The sequence below is a fragment of the Biomphalaria glabrata genome, chromosome 17 (assembly GCF_947242115.1).
Source record: "Biomphalaria glabrata chromosome 17, xgBioGlab47.1, whole genome shotgun sequence".
Taxonomy (NCBI): domain Eukaryota; kingdom Metazoa; phylum Mollusca; class Gastropoda; family Planorbidae; genus Biomphalaria; species Biomphalaria glabrata.
Genome location: NC_074727.1, coordinates 27,520,361 through 27,541,846, shown reverse-complemented (window position 1 = coordinate 27,541,846; position 21,486 = coordinate 27,520,361). Strand labels below are relative to the sequence as shown.

General features: G+C 35.7%; 2 protein-coding genes across 8 annotated transcripts in view; one reads left to right on the top strand and one right to left on the bottom strand.

The window, feature by feature from the left end:
- Nucleotides 1-1,767, bottom strand: part of LOC106071621 (transmembrane protein 241-like) — a 77,310-nt gene extending 75,543 nt beyond the window's left edge. Inside the window, exon 1 of one of the 2 annotated variants that reach the window (XM_056014989.1) lies at nt 1,687-1,767. The gene's annotated coding sequence lies outside the window, so the exon portion shown is untranslated. The remainder of the gene's footprint in view (nt 1-1,686) is intronic. The other variant, XM_056014990.1, reaches the window with a different exon arrangement.
- Nucleotides 1,768-4,892: 3,125 nt separating this feature from the next.
- The window catches only part of LOC106050374 (doublecortin domain-containing protein 2-like), a 68,825-nt gene continuing 52,231 nt past the window's right edge, over nt 4,893-21,486 (top strand). For all 6 annotated transcript variants that reach the window (XM_056014982.1, XM_056014987.1, XM_056014986.1 and 3 more), the window contains exons 1-3: nt 4,893-5,045; nt 15,711-16,018; nt 19,570-19,736. In XM_056014982.1, the coding sequence (XP_055870957.1) occupies nt 15,803-16,018; nt 19,570-19,736 (383 nt within the window). In that variant the 5' untranslated portion in view covers nt 4,893-5,045; nt 15,711-15,802. The remainder of the gene's footprint in view (nt 5,046-15,710; nt 16,019-19,569; nt 19,737-21,486) is intronic.

Sequence of the window (21,486 nt, the reverse complement as noted above, 5' to 3'; positions counted from 1 at the left end):
TGCTGTGTTCAAAAAGGAGAATGAGCTGAATTCATTATTATTTGTTTGGACACCCCCTTTTTAAATTTTATTTAACAGCTAAGAGTATAAATGTGATTGGAATGTCTTTCTAAAGATGTTTGGAAGCTTATTTTGATATGCCCATCAGCCTACGATCAAACAGGCTCATAATATAGCCTTCATCCCTTATATGAGTATGAATTGCCGGGGGAGGTTAAAACAACAGCTTTACCAAGAATCTAAATAACTGCCATCATCTGCTTTGGAAAAACGGAACAAAATTAACATAACTTATAAATCTAAAATTGGACATACGCAGTCCTGAAACATCGTTTTTAGCTCCAAACATGAAAACAAATGAATTACAAACAAAAAAAGTGACCCGTTCAAGAAAGGAGAATTCAATGGAGTGTTCAATATTTATTATGTTTTTGGAGCTGATTTATTTGATTCATAAGCTAAGTTGTTTGATTCCATAAAAAAATAATTAATAGGGTGTTTGAATTAAATTACGATTTTCTTACCAAAATTTCTTTCAAATAGTAACAGTGGTAATTCTGCAGGAGTTCAAGGGGTAGCCATCTTTGTTACTATTTTGTTATTGTTTATTTTCCAAAGAAATCCCAAGATAGTGTCTTAAAAAATACCAAGAATTAACATTACTTCTGTGTCTGTGTTTTCAAAGCAATACTATTTTTTTCTTTTAATTTTGACTTGGTGTCAATACAATAACAATACATTTCTTATTGTTCTGTCTTCTTTTTAATTGTTAAATATTGACTATATCTATTCTGAATTATTCTGATATAGAGAATCTAAATTTAACTAGGCCTACAATAAATATCAGCAGTGTTTATTACCAAAAATTAATTGACTTTTATTGCCTTGGCTTTAAGAACCTTGTCATATTAATATAGTAATTAGTATAGTATAGTTCTAGCAGTTAGATTATGAGTCTAATTAATAGACTTATTAGGACTAGATAATACCCTATAGCTAGATCTAGCATATTATTTGGCTTCAAAAATAAAAACAAACAAAAACCCAAATCGGAGAGAAAACCCAAGATACAAGATTACAGTCTAAACAATAACAAAAATGGCTCCCCCTTGAACTCCTGCAGAATTACCGCAACAGTTACTAACAGCCAGTTTTGGACATCAGTGACACTGTTAGATCTAATGATCTTATAATATATTTAATTATAAATTATTTGTTTTTTTTTTTTTTTGTTGCTGTTTTTTATAGAGAATAAATGGGCAAATGTTTGGAGTGAGCTTGGTACATTGAATGAAGTTAAAATAAATGCCTAGATCTAGATCTAGACCGTGTTAGTCTATAAGTATGAGTATTCAGTATGATCAGTATGTGAGTACAGCTCAGTATGAGACGGATGAGTATGTCCATTGTGACTTTCATGATTTCAGATTGTGACTGTCGTGACTGTCACTTGTGACTTGTCAAATAATTTATAATGAATAATCATGCGCTGTCAAAGACAAAATCAAACTTTGAAATTTTGGCCTATTACTATTTGGTGTCCGAATAGCATAAACGGTATTAAACTACTCTACTACTAGCGATATTAGCCAAGTCAGCCTTTAGACTTTTAATTATCTAGATAGATCTAGATCTAGTCTATTTAGAGTCTAGTAGATAGAATCTAGATATAGATGTATGACAAACCTGAACAGGCCAACTTATTTTTGATAAAGTTACAAATAAAGCAGGAGAATGTTCTCCCTTGTTTGCGATGTCCGCTTAACCCTTGATCGGTAAACTACGATCCCCGGGCCAACTCCGGCCTCCGGAGAAGTTTAGTCCGGTCCGCCGCATGTTTTGTATAATTTATTAAAAATTAAAAAAAAATGCATTCCCAATGTAAGAATTCAAGTTTTCAATACCAGATAAACCGATAAACCGATGGAGTAATATTGCGAATCACTCATAGTTGTTCAATTAGCTAGAGTACTCAATGAGTAATAAAAAATTAATTTTGGTGTATGTTTTATGACGCTCTTGAGTTCATCCAACTGTAAAGGGTACATGAAATTAGTTGGGAAAGAGTAAAGTCGTTTGGTTATAGCGCTGTTAACATGACATGCAGTCAGTCGGTGTCATCCGGTGCGGTTAGCTCAGACAGTGGGGTAGCTAACAATGTGCGTGTGGTGCGGGCCACACGGGGCATCAAGTGGTGTAATATCATTTTCTAGGATTTTAATTATAATGGGATATTAATCACAAAACAATATATTCACGAATATATCTGAAATGAGGCCATTTCCTGTTAGTTTTCATTTAGATAATGTTTCGAAAATCCTACATCTAAATAATTCATGATTGTTGATTTTAATCATCTTATGTAGGCCTACATTTAAATAGATTACCTAGAACAGTGTTTTAAAACGCTGAGTAGGGCCTACCCCTCGCACTCCCCCCCCCCAGTATTTATTTTAATAACAATAAAAATTTATTTTATTTTTTTTTTTTTGTTTTGTGGGCCTACATACAGAAAACAACAATCACTCTATCACAATTAAGTATTTAATTAGTGAGCTTATTTTTTGTATGCTTCAGAGACACATCAAATACATTCAAAAAAATAATAAATAAATGGAAACATAGTTTTTACATGGAAAAAGGTGGGCTTGTCGACGGAAGCTATAACATTCCTATCCATTTCCTGATCTTTGTAGAAATTCGTCTTAAAATGTATATAGCGCCTTATTTGAGTTTGTAAATCTTGAAAAAAAATCATAAAAAGTATTTAAAACTTATGATAGTTTATTCTAATTTATAAATTAAATGGGTATTTTAAAAAAAAATCAGCATAGTTAACTATCTGCAATTCGTACCCCCTTCAAACCCCCAGGGGTTTCTTGTTAATTTTTGTATAAAAAAAAAACGGCATTATGCATTAGCCGTAATTGTGTAATCTGGTGAAAGAAGCCTCTCGTGCCTCAAACTAATGAAGAATTATTTGAGGTCAACAATTCTCAAAGATAGATTGAAACATTTGGTTATTCTTGCTATTGAGCGTGATCTATTTAGAAAACAGAATCATCATGATATACTGTATGACTTTGCTTCACGCAAGGCTCGTAAAGTAATTCTGTACGTAGTAAAGAATGAATAAAATGCATAGACGAATTTATTTTCTAATACAAACTCTTAAATTTCACTTATTGTCCGCTACCATACCCAAACTTGGCCACACAATGCTTAAGTCCGGCCCTGCTATTTAGTGACGGATGAATATACATAGTAGATTACTTGTTCTCTTTCCATGACCTCTTGGTCACAATGGTTAAGTCCGGCGCTGCTATTTAGTGTTTGTAAAATGTTTGTTTGTAAAATGTTTACATGTTTCGGATGTTCCTTCAGAGTTGAAGATAGTTTACTTCTTTGTCAAAACATCCCGCAGGACGAAGGGGGATGGGAGCGGGCAGGGTTTGACAGTCCAGCGCGCAGCCATCCGTAGCGACGTGTGAATACCCACTTCTTCTATCCGCAGAAATAAGAGAGTGATCTTTCCTTTACTTCTTGCTCGTTCCAACTGTTGAGGGAAGAAGAGAATTATATATATAGATTGATGGTTCCCTGTCGATAAAATGTTTTTACTTCTAGAGCCGACATTCTGTCTAGCACTCAACTAGTTGTCAACTAGAGTATCCAGCTGAATGGGTTGAAAACAAAAGGGGGGAGGTAGGCTATAGGAAGAGGAAGGCCCTAAAGAGGGTTAACCCTAACGGCATGGTGGAATAGGTATGTTCATTAAACACCTGGACCGCTATGAAGAAGATCTATGGGTTTAGGGCGAACAAGGGACGGGGACATGAGTGTATAAGAAGGCCGATAGGATGACAGTTTCAAATGTTGCCTATAGAGTAAAGTGAAGGCCCATACAAAATGTTTCAGCTAGCTAGTAAGATTTCTTTTTTCTTTTATGTATAATTTCTATCACATACTGTCCTCATTAACAAAGAATTAATAACAACAACAATTGACAAAGAAACTCGGATTAGGCCGATATCTAGCAATCATTTTTTTTTTAAATAATAGCTACACAAGTTTTAATGTAAACAAATTAAACAAGCGACGAGAATATATAATATTAACAATATGTTACTATCCAGTGAACGATTTGTCTGTGAACGATTTGTCTGTGAACAATTTGCCTGTGAACGAATTGTCAGTGAACGATTTGTCGTGTGAACGATTTGTCGTGAACCAACTGTCGGTGAACAAGTTGTCGGTGAACGATATGTTGGGGGAACGAAATGTCGGCTGAACGAAATGTCGGCTGAACGAAAAGTCGTGAACGATTTGTCGGTGAACGAAATGTCAGTGAACGAATTGTCGTGGAACCGATATGTATACAGCTCAGGGCCCCGCGCACTGTTAAGGCCGCCTCTCACCACTTGTCCTTCTAGTTCGAATCTGGAATCAGGAAATTGACATCAACTATCGCATGTTAGAGTTTCATGTATACGTTTCGGACGTCTGTTCAGATAGGAAGACTTTTACGTCCTAGCGAACACTGTCTGAATGGGGATCACATGACCAGAAAGTAAGCTGTCGTGTTAGCGACATTGCACCCTTGTAGTTTTTTTTTTCTTTGGCTTAAGCCTTAATCTAGGCCTAATTGACATTGTTATTGTCTGCATGGAGCCTACACTACATTTCTGCCCCTTTTCTCTCTCTTACAAACTTGTTCTCTCTCCAACACAAAGTTAGATGTAATGTGAACTAATGATAACACAAGACTGTCTCAGTTGAGTTCTTTGTTTTTGTGATTTGATCAGCCTAATATCTGTCTTGTCTCCAACTACTGGCTAATCTGCACTGGAGTTTGGTGTGTTAGGTGTTGTTGTGGAAACATTGGGTGTGTGTGTGTGTGCTGCTACTAAGGACAACCACTCCATGGCCCAACAAGTTGTGGCAAGTGTGGCGTGTAGCTAACGTATCGATCCCAGACGTTTTGTCATTAACAACCGATCACACACACCTCGGTGTGCAGGTTGGATACAGGGCTACGATACACAGTGAGTAAACACAGCTCTAGTGTTCTGTTGCTTTTTTTAAATCCACTTTCACTCGAGTAGAACAATAGAATTAAAGGGACACTTTAGATCGCAGGCAATTGTTATAGCCCTTCTACTTTGTTGAATCTTCAGAACTGACTATAAAAGAACACGTTACACACAAGTGTGTTTTGTATTGCTATTGATTAGTCTAGGACAACCTTCAATAATAGATGTAGATATAGATCTAGTAAAATGGTTGTTCATTCAACTAGATTATATTAGATGTAGATTAACGTATTAAGAATTATCTCGATCTTTGTGAAATAGACATAGATTCCGATCATCTTGATCTATAAACAATTACACCAGTAATAGATTTCGTTGATATGTTTCCCATACTAAGGTGTGAACGTAACTCATGTTGTTATATACTAAAGTGTGAACGTAACTCATGTTGTTATATACTAAAGGTGTGAACGTAACTCATGTTGTTATATACTAAAGGTGTGAACGTAACTCATGTTGTTATATACTAAAGGTGTGAACGTAACTCATGTTGTTATATACTAAGGTGTGAACGTAACTCATGTTGTTATATACTAAAGGTGTGAACGTAACTCATGTTGTTATATACTAAGGTGTGAACGTAACTCATGTTGTTATATACTAAGGTGTGAACGTAACTCATGTTGTTATATACTAAATGTGTGAACGTAACTCATGTTGTTATATACTAAATGTGTGAACGTAACTCATGTTGTTATATACTAAGGTGTGAACGTAACTCATGTTGTTATATACTAAGGTGTGAACGTAACTCATGTTGTTATATACTAAAAGTGTGAACGTAACTCATGTTGTTATATACTAAATGTGTGAACGTAACTCATGTTGTTATATACTAAATGTGTGAACGTAACTCATGTTGTTATATACTAAGGTGTGAACGTAACTCATGTTGTTATATACTAAGGTGTGAACGTAACTCATGTTGTTATATACTAAGGTGTGAACGTAACTCATGTTGTTATATACTAAGGTGTGAACGTAACTCATGTTGTTATATACTAAGGTGTGAACGTAACTCATGTTGTTATATACTAAGGTGTGAACGTAACTCATGTTGTTATATACTAAGGTGTGAACGTAACTCATGTTGTTATATACTAAAGGTGTGAACGTAACTCATGTTGTTATATACTAAGGTGTGAACGTAACTCATGTTGTTATATACTAAGGTGTGAACGTAACTCATGTTGTTATATACTAAAGGTGTGAACGTAACTCATGTTGTTATATACTAAGGTGTGAACGTAACTCATGTTGTTATATACTAAAGGTGTGAACGTAACTCATGTTGTTATATACTAAGGTGTGAACGTAACTCATGTTGTTATATACTAAAGGTGTGAACGTAACTCATGTTGTTATATACTAAGGTGTGAACGTAACTCATGTTGTTATATACTAAGGTGTGAACGTAACTCATGTTGTATATACTAAAGGTGTGAACGTAACTCATGTTGTTATATACTAAAGGTGTGAACGTAACTCATGTTGTTATATACTAAAGGTGTGAACGTAACTCATGTTGTTATATACTAAGGTGTGAACGTAACTCATAGCACAAGTAACATTCAAAGCTAACATGCGCAGGTAATACTCACAGCTAACATTCCCAGCCAATATTCACAGCTAACACTCACAGCTAACACTGACAGCTAACACTCACAGCTAACACTGACAGCTAACACGCACAACTTACACTCACAGCTAACATTCACAACTTATTTTCACAGCTAACACTGACAGCTAACACTCACGAGAGAGAGAGATAGAAAGAGAGAGAGATCGAGTAATGGTACTTTGTAACACTGACAAACAAACAAACAAAAACTCATTCTAATAGCATTGAAAAGAGAAATGTACATATATTGTATTTCTGATACATTGAAAAGGAGTAAGATAAACGATTACATTAACCAAAACCAAATGGATATTTCTTTTTATTTATAGAACAAAATACCAAACTAAATGTCAACAGGGGAACAGGAATGGGCTATCGGAGAATGCGTTCTGTTCTCTACGCCTGAAACTGATGCTATAAAGAAATGTCCAACACTGTCCAGTGCTTGCACTCAGATTCAAGGCTGGACAACAAAAAGTAAAAGTAGCCAAAAAAAAAAAGGGGGGGGGTCAAGGTCGAAATATAATATAGACTGGATTGAGAAGCCGAAGAAAAATCATAGTGTACGAACATGGGGCCCCCGCGGAAAAAAAGTTATATGTATGTATGTGTGTGTGTGTACATAATCTTTATTACATTCTGACCCTTCATTCTTTCTGAAGACGTTTATTGTACCCTAGAATAGGTTCTTCCTGGAGTTAGTGGAAAAATTGTAGACTCTCCGTCATTTCCAGCAAGGGGGTCTGGGGGAGAGCGGGGCGCCCGCCGCCAAGCACTATTTCTAGTATTGAAAGCCAACAAAATTCATACTCTGAGGTATCTACATGCATTATCCTGCTATTAAAAAAGTTTTATTAAAAAAAAACTGCTATTCTTATTAACTTAGACCCTTCCGAGCCGTTCGGTGCATTTGCCGTCAAGCTGTTTCCACAAAAATCTGTCACTGGTAATGTCTGAAGCCTCTTTCCTTTTGCTCTGAGGACCTCCATGAATGTGTGGCGCCAAGTTGTACTAGGATGTCATCGCAACTCTTATTATGCGTAATTCATTTTGTCGGAGAACATGTCCCGCAACCTCATGCGACGCTCTGTCACAATCTTACTAAGGGGTCGACTCCCAGTTCGGCATAGGATTTCCTTGATTTAGACCCGATCTCTATAACTGACTCCTAAAATCTGTCTTAGCCATCTTAGTTGAGCCACATTTAGTGTTTTTCAATTTCGGCTGATGACTATTCACTGCACTTTATTAATGGAGCCCCGCCACTAGTAGAAATGTGTAACCTCTCTTGACTACGCTCTTGGACTGTAGTTTGCTTTAGATTTTATATCGATAAGAGAAGTTTTATCGTCAAAATCATCTGTTGGGGGTTTGAAACTAAAAAATCTCTGGAGTTTTTTTTAATAATTTTTTTAAAAATTCAAAACCCCATTTAGCTACAGTCATAGAATTTGGTAACTGTCGTTTGCTTTAGAATAATATTGAAGATAGAGGTTTTCCACATCAAAACCCTCCATCTGGAGGGGTTTTAAACTTTAAAAAAAGCCATCTGTAGGAGAGGGGTTTAAACTCAAAACCCCCAATTGGCTTGGCTACGCTCAAATAATTTTAGTGTGTAATTTGCTTTTTTTATATTGAAGAGGTATTTTTTAGCATCAAACCCCTCTGAAGGTGGGTTTAAACTCAAAACCCCTTTTAGCAACGCTCATAGCATATTTAGTGCGTAATTTGCTTTATATTTTGTACATTGAAGATGTATTTTTTAGCTTCAAACCCCGCTGGCGGGGGGGGGGGGAGGGGTTAAACTCAAAACCCCTTTGGCTACGCTCATAGATTTTAGAGTGTGAATTTGCTTTTTTTTATATTGAAGAGGTATGTTTTAGCTTCAAACCCTGGAGTGGAGTTTAAACTCAAAACCTCTTTGACTACACTCATATCATTTTGAGTGCATAATTTGATTTGTTTTTAATATTAAAGAGGTATTTTTTTTTACCTGTTGAGTTCGTAATTTGCTTTTTTTTTTATATTGAAGAGGGGGTTTATCGTAAATTTGGAAGGGGTTTTAAAATTAAAATTTTCCTTAACTGTGCTCTTGGAATTTGGGGATTGTCGTTTGCATTTTTTTTGTGTTTTGTTTTTTAGAAGAGGGGGATTTAACTGCAAAAACCCCTTGGCTAAAATAAACAAAATCAAAGCAAACAAGGTTACAAAGACAGTTTGTGTGGAAACACAAACTCAAAACCGGCCCCGAAGTGGTCCACCCAGGCAGGCTTCAATATTTTCAGAAAGAACATCCAAATGAAATTATATCAAAGACAAATGAGAGATAAGAATGGAGAAAGAAGGTTAACAGATCTTGTGTAGTGCCCCAACGGTCCAGCAGATCAAAGGATAGGTGCAAGTGAATGCAAAGTTAGATGTGAACCTGACCTAACTAGTTCCCCTTTCAGACCTTTTGGTCTATAGGGCAGATGATGTAAAGTTCATCTGTTTTTTTGGCCTACGGTTAACGAGGGTGTCATGTAGCCAGCACAACGACCAACCGCCTTTACTTTTCCCCAACCAATGTCAGGTAGACATTAGAGCTGGGTGGACTCAGAGGCGCCCAAAGATTCCAAAGTTGAAATTCCCAGTCGTCACCAGGATTCGAACCCGGGACCCCGGTTCGGAAGCCAAGTGCGTTACCGCTCAGCTACCGCGCCTCTCCCGGCATAACTGAAGTCTTATAATTGATGTCATTGTTTTGAAAAGGCTCAATCTCTTATTCGAATGCTCAAAAAAAAAAAACAAAAAAAAACAGCCTTTACGCATTTTAAAAAATGTTCACGAAAATGAAGTTCAGAAAATTAGTATTCGTTTTAATTTAGGTTTAACTTATAATGTATACTAATTAGCCTTTTCTCTTTAAAAAACTCTTGCATAACTGATTTTAAAAATTAGATTTTTCGCTTTCAGAAAAAAAAAAGTTGCCTTTGCATCAGAACTTTGAATGGTCTAAAATATTGCGATGTCGGATTTTCACTATCTTTTCTAGTTTACGAGATCTAAACGGGACGGACGGACAGACATTTCGCACAAAACTAATAGCGTCTTTTCCCCTTTCGGGGGCCGCTAAAATTCAGTCATTAAATTCCGAACCCCCCTCCCCCGCAGGGGGGGGGATTTCATTTCGGGGAGGGGGTTGAACCCCAAACCTCACCCCACTGGGGGGGGGTAGCGGATAAGTGAAGGTGCTACTGGGGGTTTCAGAGCGTGAGTTGAGGGAGCGGGCCGTGAAGTTTCAGTGCAACAGATACACTAATACATGGGCGAAAAAAGTTTGTTAAATTGATGGGCCTGTTTATTACAATTCACAAAAAAAAGGAAAAGGGGGTGTTAAATAATATAAAGTCAGGGAACAACGGGCGCAGTCCGTGTGTACTAGTATTTAATATACACACACACATACTTTCATACTTCTCGCGGCCCTTTTTTATAGCCCAAACTTTTGTTAAGTGTCCTCCACTTGTTAGCTTTTGACCTCTAGATCTAGCACTTTTGGTTAGTTTTACCTTTTTTTTTTTTGCATCCTTTAATAGTAGGGCAAGCAATGTACTGTAGTAACTATCGCAACATTTCTTGAGACCATCAGTTTCAGGCCCAGAGGAAAGCTCCTCCCCTTTGCCGTTTTCCACACTACATTTATTTGAACATTGTGTCGGCTCTAAAATAAGCAAAATACAACAAATACTTATGTGCGCTTATATTAAGTGTATAGTTAGATCCATTCGTTTGGATCAGTTATTGCAATAGATCTAGACCAGCTAGAAGGACTCTTGGGTTTGTTTTGCGCTATTTCATGCTTCGAGTTTTCTCACTACGCTATGATCCTATCAACTTGTCTGGACCAGTTGGGAAAGGGATGGGGGGAGGGAGGAAGATAGAAAGTTGATTTTACCGTCATTGGTTCTTAAAAGCATTTACAAAAAAAAAAAAAAAAAAAAAGAACGATTTGAATTTGAAGTCGAGGCTCTCGCCTCCTCGGCAGACGTGCTAGCCAATCTGCTGGTGAGATACTAGAGAAGACTGTTTAGTAAAAATGAAAGAATTAGATGAAGCTCTAAAGCACCTCAAATCAAAACCAGCGCTAGACCCCGACAAAATCTTAACGACATGCAACTTCACTTAGGTCCTCAAGCCAACAAATAAAAAATCTGTTACAGTCGAATGTGTTAAAACGTTATTTTAGTGAGCAACTTTGAGGTGAATTTTACAATTTAATTGACACTAAGGGTGACAAGTCTAACTGCTCCAACTATCGAGGCATTACACTTCTGTAATTAGCAGGAAAGATCTTTGCTCGAATGTTGCTTGACCGACTAACCCACTCTTTAGTGGACGAGGTCTTATCTGAAAGCCAATGTGGTTTCAGAGCCGGTAGAGGTACATCTGACATGATATTTGTTCTGCCACAATTACAAGAAAAATACAGAGAGCAGAACCTAAACCTATACGCTGCCTTTGTGGACCTCATGAAGGCTTTCGACACGGTCAGTCGCGATGGTTTGTGGGGGATTCTGGCTAGGGTTCCTACGTTCCTATCAATTCTCAAGCAGTTTCATGTGGGACATTAAGGCCAGATCAGACACAATAGAAAATGGCGTGAAGCAGGGCTGTGTACTTGCTCCTACTCTATTCGCTATCTTCTTTGGCGTAAGGCTGGGTCAATCGTTCAGACGGCAATGTGTTCAATCTTCGACGTCTACTATCCCATAGAAAAACAAAGGAGATGGTCATAACGGACCTTCTCTTTGCCGATGATTGCGCCCTGCTAGCTCACAATGAACATGATCGCAAGAACGCGGTAAACGAATTTGCATACTCTGCCGCCTCTTTCGGTCTATCTATAAACCTCGAGAAAACAGAAGTCATGTTCCAGAAGTCACCCAATAAAACATACTCAGCCCCAAGGATCACCGTAAACGGACAGCCCCTTAACGTGGTAGACCACTTCACACATCTAGGTAGTATAGTGTCAAATGACGCCTCACTTTCAAGGGAAGTTGATAACCGTCTGGCCAGGGCCAGTAGCGCTTTTGGACGCCTTCAGGCGAGAGCTTGGCGGAACAGATCGCTCCGCCTGACTACAAAAATCAATGTCTACCAGGCGGTGGTTCTCTTAACCCTACTGTATGGCTGTGAGACATGGACACTATACAGGAAACATCTAAGACTTCTTGAGCGCTTTCACCAAAGATGCTTGCGCTCCATCATAGACACACGGTGACAAGACCGCACTATAAACAGCGATGTCCTTGCGACAGCTGGGGCTGGGCAACCACGGGAAATACTGCATTCCTCACTAATCTTCGGACTCGAAGACAAGCCTTATTATTATTATGAGGTAAAAGGAACGTGTGTGCGAATTTCATGCGAATCCGTTACGTGGTAAAGGAGATCTCTTGAAACATGAATCTGCGGTATTTGGTAAATATAAGATTGAACAGAATTAATTTTTTTGTTGTATTTTCTCCACACACTCACACACACGCACGACTTCTGTCTTCTTGAGGAATACAATGAAACTATGAATTTGATTTTGTTATTTCACTTTTTCAAGTGTCTACAATGGCGAGTTACACACATACATTATTGATTCATTTTGTTTTCATAAGTCTGTAAACAAACACAGGCACTCACGCAGCTAGTTAGAGGGAAAGATCTCGAGCGACTAGGTCTATTTTTTTGTTTCTTGAACATTTGTATTTACGCAATATATAGACCGCTGCTATTGGTGGCAAATACCGAAAATTAAATATGAAGGTTGAATTGAAAGCTTGGGAGATGTCGCAAATTTCCGCGTTCAGACTGCGAATTTATCAAACCCGTTTCTTAGCAAACACATAGCGCGAGGTCAAACGAACTTGTGCGCACGATTTCCGGCGAATCCTTTCGGCATTAGAAGAGATCTCTGGATAGTTAGTTAGTCAATGTAAATATTGTCAATATTGAGATTTCCATTATCCTTTACGTTACGTTAACTTATGCAATCATTAACATTATCCTAATCCTTGTCTCAGTTTTTACACACTGCTCATTGAAAAGAAAAATGTGAGTCAATTATGTACATGCAAAGTGTTGCTTCTAAATCTCTTCGATGTGTTTTAGGTCAACAGGGACCCATTAAGTTGTATTGCAGATATTGTCAACAGAGACTATACATTAAGTTGTATTGCAGATATTGTCAACAGGGACCCATTAAGTTGTATTGCAAATATTGTCAACAGGGACCCATTAAGTTGTATTGCAAATATTGTCAACAGGGACCCATTAAGTTGTATTGCAGATATTGTCAACAGGGACCCATTACGTTGTATTGCAATATATTGTCAACAGGGACCCATTAAGTTGTATTGCAGATATTGTCAACAGGGACTATGTATTAAGTTGTATTGCAGATATTGTCAACAGAGACTATATATTAAGTTGTATTGCAGATATTGTCAACAGGGACCCATTAAGTTGTATTGCAGATATTGTCAACAGGGACCCATTACGTTGTATTGCAATATATTGTCAACAGGGACCCATTAAGTTGTATTGCAGATATTGTCAACAGGGACTATGTATTAAGTTGTATTGCAGATATTGTCAACAGAGACTATATATTAAGTTGTATTGCAGATATTGTCAACAGGGACTATGTATTAAGTTGTATTGCAGATATTGTCAACAGGGACCCATTAAGTTGTATTGCAGATATTGTCAACAGAGAATATATATTAAGTTGTATTGCAGATATTGTCAACAGAGACTATGTATTAAGTTGTATTGCAGATATTGTCAACAGGGACCCATTAAGTTGTATTGCAGATATTGTCAACAGGGACTATGTATTAGGTTGTATTGCAGATATTGTCAACAGAGACCCATTAAGTTGTGTTGCAGATATTGTCAACAGAGACTATGTATTAAGTTGTATTGCAGATATTGTCAACAGAGACTATGCATTAAGTTGTATTGCAGATATTGTCAACAGAGACTATGTATTAAGTTGTATTGCAGATATTGTCAACAGAGACTATGTATTAAGTTGTATTGCAGATATTGTCAACAGAGACCCATTAAGTTGTGTTGCAGATATTGTCAACAGAGACTATGTATTAAGTTGTATTGCAGATATTGTCAACAGAGACTATGTATTAAGTTGTATTGCAGATATTGTCAACAGAGACTATGTATTAAGTTGTATTGCAGATATTGTCAACAGGGACTATGTATTAAGTTGTATTGCAGATATTGTCAACAGGGACTATGTATTAAGTTGTATTGCAGATATTGTCAACATGGACTATGTATTAAGTTGTATTGCAGATATTGTCAACAGGGACTATGTATTAAGTTGTATTGCAGATATTGTCAACAGGGACTATGTATTAAGTTGTATTGCAGATATTGTCAACAGGGACTATGTATTAAGTTGTATTGTAATTATTGTCAACAGGGACTATGTATTAAGTTGTATTGCAGATATTGTCAACAGGGACTATGTATTAAGTTGTATTGTAGATATTGTCAATATTATTTTGGGTGGATGTATGGCCATTTTTTTTTCTCACTATCAAATTCGGTTAATCTAACCGTTGGTTAATTAGACCAGCTGCTTATTGTGACCAAATACAAAACTTAAGTACCCAAACATTTCTGTGAAAGGAAATAGTTGTGCAATTAGATAAACAGGAATCTCTGTCTTTTAGTCTATTGAATTGTTCTCAACAGCCACACTTGTACACACAGTATATTTTCACTTTGACTCAGTCTCTGATATAGCATCGCAGTATTGAGTCTTTAGGCATGTTCTAGTGTCTTCAAACTTTGCATACGATTTCCTTACACTGTCATGTTCTAGTGTCTTCAAACTTTGCATACAATTTCCTTACACTATCATGTTCTAGTGTCTTCAAACTTTGCATACAATTTCCTTACACTGTCATGTTCTAGTGTCTTCAAACTTTGCATACAATTTCCTTACACTATCATGTTCTAGTGTCTTCAAACTTTGCATACAATTTCCTTACACTGTCATGTTCTAGTGTCTTCAAACTTTGCATACAATTTCCTTACACTATCATGTTCTAGTGTCTTCAGACTTTGCATACAATTTCCTTACACTATCATGTTCTAGTGTCTTCAAACTTTGCATACAATTTCCTTACACTGTCATGTTCTAGTGTCTTCAAACTTTGCATACAATTTCCTTACACTGTCATGTTCTAGTGTCTTCAAATTTTGCATACAATTTCCTTACACTATCATTTTCTAGTGTCTTCAAACTTTGTATACAATTTCCTTAGACTATCATGTTCTAGTGTCTTCAAACTTTGCATACAATTTCCTTACACTGTCATGTTCTAGTGTCTTCAAACTTTGCATACAATTTCCTTACACTATCATTTTCTAGTGTCTTCAAACTTTGTATACAATTTCCTTACACTATCATGTTCTAGTGTCTTCAAACTTTGCATACAATTTCCTTACACTATCATGTTCTAGTGTCTTCAAATTTTGCATACAATTTCCTTACACTGTCATGTTCTAGTGTCTTCAAACTTTGCATACAATTTCCTTACACTGTCATGTTCTAGTGTCTTCAAACTTTGCATACAATTTCCTTACACTGTCATGTTCTAGTGTCTTCAAACTTTGCATACAATTTCCTTACACTGTCATGTTCTAGTGTCTTCAAACTTTGCATACAATTTCCTTACACTGTCATGTTCTAGTGTCTTCAAACTTTGCATACAATTTCCTTACACTGTCATGTTCTAGTGTCTTCAAACTTTGCATACAATTTCCTTACACTGTCATGTTCTAGTGTCTTCAAACTTTGCATACAATTTCCTTACACTATCATGTTCTAGTGTCTTCAAACTTTGCATACAATTTCCTACACAATCATTTTCTTGTGATCCATTATGTTCTTTTGTCTCTAACAATGCATTTTGTATTGTCTTTAGAGCACCTGTTTTACAACCAGTTTCAGGCAATGGTGTGAGTCTTCAATGCACACTATGAGATGACCATTGCTTGAAGTCAGGCTTACCAAACGATGACCACAATGGATAGTCCACACAAGGACATGGATTACTACACAGGCCCAGACAAAAGTGACCGAGGCTATGCAGCAGATCACAGTGAACACAGTGAGCCAGATGAAAGCAAACACAAAAATGACATAAACCGTGGGCTTGCTGCCAACTTCTTTATCAATGGAGATGTGTTCTTCACAGCCAAACGTGTGGTCTATAATCCTAAACATTTTAAGGTAAACTGTAATTTTCTTTATGGCCAAATCTATAATCCTAAACATTTTAAGGTAACTGTAATTTATTTTCTTCATGGGCAATATGCAAATCCTAAACATTTTAAGGTAAACTGTAATTTTCTTCATGGCCAAATCTATAATCCTAAACATTTTAAGGTAAACATTGTAATTTTCTTCACAGCCAAACTTGCGGTCTATAATCCTAAACATTTTAAGGTAAACTGTAATTTTCTTCATGGCCAAATCTATAATCCTAAACATTTTAAGGTAACTGTAATTTTCTTCATGGCCAAGTGTATAATCCTAAACATTTTAAGGTAAACTGTAATTTTCTTCATGGGCAATATGCAAATCCTAAACATTTTAAGGTAAACTGTAATTTTCTTCATGGCCAAATCTATAATCCTAAACATTTTAAGGTAAACTGTAATTTTCTTCATGGCCAAATCTATAATCCTAAACATTTTAAGGTAAACACTACAAAATAAACATTGATCTTTTCTTCCCATGTTAATGTCCCAACATTGAGCTGATCCAGCAACAAACTCATATTACAATTCAATGTCTTTGGAACTTCTACAAGTTTTTGTTTCTCTACTTTTTCCAATACCTCTAGTCAAGTCAGAACTTCACGGAGGGTGTACTCTGGATGCTGAGTTCAAAAACAGCACTAACGATTTTCCTATAAATTTAACAGTTGATGTATCTCGCTTAGAAATGAATTAGTAGGCCACACTGGAAAACCTTAAGTTCGACCGTTATAATTTGTTAATGTAAAAAGAAATACAATTAAATTTAGTTAGAGAACTAGGTCTAGATCAGAGCCAGCATCTGATTTGAAAGGACTATAGCGTTCAGAAATGTCTTAATGTTTCCATCGTTTTTAAATTGAACATTCATGAGATATTGAAAGAAAAACAACAAAGGCTCTACTAGAAGTTGTCTACAGAAAGTCTTTGTGTGTCTTGTTCAAAATAGGCAACGTTCTAGGCCAACACCAAGGTGCGGGGGTGGGGGGTGGGGGTGGGGGTAGTAGGGATATGAAAAATGTGTATAAAGGAGGTATTGTATTCTATTTGTTGTCATGTCTCTATAAGTTGTATAAAGGAGGTATTGTATTCTATTTGTTGTCATGTCTCTATAAGTTGTATAAAGGAGGTATTGTATTCTATTTGTTGTCATGTCTCTCTAAGTTGTATAAAGGAGGTATTGTATTCTATTTGTTGTCATGTCTCTCTAAGTTGTATAAAGGAGGTATTGTATTCTATTTGTTGTCATGTCTCTATAAGTTGTATAAAGGAAGTATTGTATTCTATTTGTTGTCATGTCTCTATAAGTTGTATAAAGGAAGTATTGTATTCTATTTGTTGTCATGTCTCTATAAGTTGTATAAAGGAAGTATTGTATTCTATTTGTTGTCATGTCTCTATAAGTTGTATAAAGGAAGTATTGTATTCTATTTGTTGTCATGTCTCTATAAGTTGTATAAAGGAGGTATTGTATTCTATTTGTTGTCATGTCTCTATAAGTTGTATAAAGGAGGTATTGTATTCTATTTGTTGTCATGTCTCTATAAGTTGTATAAAGGAGGTATTGTATTCTATTTGTTGTCATGTCTCTATAAGTTGTATAAAGGAGGTATTGTATTCTATTTGTTGTCATGTCTCTATAAGTTGTATAAAGGAAGTATTGTATTCTATTTGTTGTCATGTCTCTATAAGTTGTATAAAGGAGGTATTGTATTCTATTTGTTGTCATGTCTCTATAAGTTGTATAAAGGAGGTATTGTATTCTATTTGTTGTCATGTCTCTATAAGTTGTATAAAGGAGGTATTGTATTCTATTTGTTGTCATGTCTCTATAAGTTGTATAAAGGAGGTATTGTATTCTATTTGTTGTCATGTCTCTATAAGTTGTATAAAGGAGGTATTGTATTCTATTTGTTGTCATGTCTCTATAAGTTGTATAAAGGAGGTATTGTATTCTATTTGTTGTCATGTCTCTATAAGTTGTATAAAGGAGGTATTGTATTCTATTTGTTGTCATGTCTCTATAAGTTGTATAAAGGAGGTATTGTATTCTATTTGTTGTCATGTCTCTATAAGTTGTATAAAGGAGGTATTGTATTCTATTTGTTGTCATGTCTCTATAAGTTGTATAAAGGAGGTATTGTATTCTATTTGTTGTCATGTCTCTATAAGTTGTATAAAGGAAGTATTGTATTCTATTTGTTGTCATGTCTCTATAAGTTGTATAAAGGAGGTATTGTATTCTATTTGTTGTCATGTCTCTATAAGTTGTATAAAGGAGGTATTGTATTCTATTTGTTGTCATGTCTCTATAAGTTGTATAAAGGAGGTATTGTATTCTATTTGTTGTCATGTCTCTATAAGTTGTATAAAGGAGGTATTGTATTCTATTTGTTGTCATGTCTCTATAAGTTGTATAAAGGAGGTATTGTATTCTATTTGTTGTCATGTCTCTATAAGTTGTATAAAGGAGGTATTGTATTCTATTTGTTGTCATGTCTCTATAAGTTGTATAAAGGAGGTATTGTATTCTATTTGTTGTCATGTCTCTATAAGTTGTATAAAGGAGGTATTGTATTCTATTTGTTGTCATGTCTCTATAAGTTGTATAAAGGAGGTATTGTATTCTATTTGTTGTCATGTCTCTATAAGTTGTATAAAGGAGGTATTGTATTCTATTTGTTGTCATGTCTCTATAAGTTGTATAAAGGAAGTATTGTATTCTATTTGTTGTCATGTCTCTATAAGTTGTATAAAGGAGGTATTGTATTCTATTTGTTGTCATGTCTCTATAAGTTGTATAAAGGAGGTATTGTATTCTATTTGTTGTCATGTCTCTATAAGTTGTATAAAGGAAGTATTGTATTCTATTTGTTGTCATGTCTCTATAAGTTGTATAAAGGAGGTATTGTATTCTATTTGTTGTCATGTCTCTATAAGTTGTATAAAGGAGGTATTGTATTTGTTTTCTTGTTCAATTTGTTTATTTCTTTAAATTAAATAAACATTTCTCTAATTTCTATTTTTTGTGCAGTTGTTCTGTCTCTTAAGATTTCTTTTTTTACAAAGCTTATTTTAACTCACTCCATTTGTCTGTCTGGGTGGATTCTTTTACACTTTTTCCCACTTCTCATTCTTTGATCAAGTTGAAATTTTGCACAATTATTCATTGTTGATTTAACTAATCAATTAGTGGTCATCATTTAATTTTTTTTTAAATAGAAAAACAGTGAGATAAACCTTGCACTATTGTTTGATATAGCAGTATTTGAGCAGTGCTCTCCCATCACTATTGTTTGATATAGCAGTATTTGAGCAGTGCTCTCTTTGTTGTTTTTTTAAGTATTTTTTTTAAATCTTGTTTTTTTTTGGTCAATAAAATGTCTTTTTTCCCCAAGTTTTCTCTTTGTTTCAATTGAATTTTTGTCCTTTACGTCTTCAGAAAATGTCTTTCACTGATCAGTGTCTCCTTTTCTTTTCTTATGTATTAACATCATTCAGTGAAATGTTTCTCTTTACCAGGACATGAGTCATTATCTGGACTATTTAACTGATCGCATTGCTCCAAGATTTGGTGCTGTACGAAAAATTCATACGCCTAAATATGGACATAGAATATCTGAACTGAAGGAATTAAAAGAGAACGCTTCCTACGTTGTAGCTGGGAATGAACGTTTCAAGACATACCCGTATGTAGATGTCAATATTTGTCTAGGCATTATTTGTATGTAGATGTCAATATTTGTCTAGGCATTATTTGTATGTAGATGTCATTGTTTGTATAGGCATTATTTGTATGTAGATGTCATGTCATGTAGATGTCATGGTTTGTATGGTGTGGTGACATGAGTTTGTGATTGACATTTGTCTTTCTTTCTTTTCTTTTTTCTTGTCATACGGGTTATAGGGTTTTCTTAACTAGTTACAACATCACATAGTCAGGAGAAATATCTAGTCACATAAGTTACAACATCACATAGTCAGGAGAAATATCTAGTCACATATTTACATGAACACGACAAACGACAAATCTTAATGGCAGTAGGATTAGATATTGTTCAAACTCTTCCCCTAGTCAGGGCCGGCCTTAGGTAATTGGATGCCCTATGCGAAGTGATTCTGGTGGACCCAGATAAAATAGAAAAATAAAAAATAAACATCGAAGAAATAAAATTACGAATTTTTAAAAACCTTATGTACCCCCAAAAATAACTTGCACATATTTCGCTATTTCATCTAAAATAAAATTGTTTTTAGACCTATACACGCTCTCACCAATTGGAGGCCCGAGGCGGCTGCCTTGTTTGTCTAAACATATTGGTGTACACTTAGACGTGAGAATGAGCCACGTGTCAAAGCAAATGAGACACAGGTATATTTGAACTTGTGGCCATGTTCTGTTACTAAACCACAGTCAATACAAAGCTGAACCACTCTTGACGTTCAATATGTCGCGGTTGAAGGAATGGGACAAGCTTGGACACATTGTTGAAAACAAATACCAGTAACTATTGAAGTAACACTCAGTGCCAGGTCATCTGCCCTGAGAGATACAATATGCCAACTAGCCACTTCATTGTGATGTTTCTTAGAGTTGGCAGCTCATTGATTTATTTGTCATTCCTTCATTGATTTCTCACACATCTTCCTTTTGGTGAATTCTTTGGATGAAACTACATTTAGAAAATGTAACTATAAACTGTTTGAGTTCTCATTTCACCACTTCCCAAATAGCTCATTGAATCCCTTTGACACTTTGCCAACACTCGCATCCATATTCTGGGCCACATTAAGCAATTCAATGTCTCCCCCTCTCGTAGTGAGTGAATGAATGAGTGAATGAATGAGTGAATGAATGAGTGAATGAATTTTATAATAATATAGTATAGAACATTTACTATCTCCATTGTCGTATAGCGAATACACGAGCTCTTATTGAGTCCCTATTGAGTGTATATTGAGTCTATATTGAGTCAATATTGAGTCTATATTGACAGTGACGTCACTGGGGGGTGCGGTCCGCACCGGGTGACACCCGTTAGGGGGGGGGTGACACCCAGGTAAATGGAAATGCACTTTGGGAATAATTCTCTCAAAATGTTTGAATGTTTTACTAGATCATACTATAATATCACAAGGGAAACCTTACTTTTACCAGCTGCATGTCTGTATATAGACACTGCTTTGATTCCAAAAATGTTTTAATCGAATCTATTGAATTTGTGGCTAGGAGCGTAATATCACGATGCCAACTAATAGTCACTGTTTAACAAATGGCGACATTCTTCAGGCATAAAGTATTATTGAAATTTCAAATGTAAATAAGTTAAATTTTGTTGAATTGGAAAGTAAATAATTGAGATTTTTGAAGATTATGATGTAATTTCATTTTTCTGTAAAAGAAGTTGTTCCCAAGATGAAGGAAATGTTACAATTTGT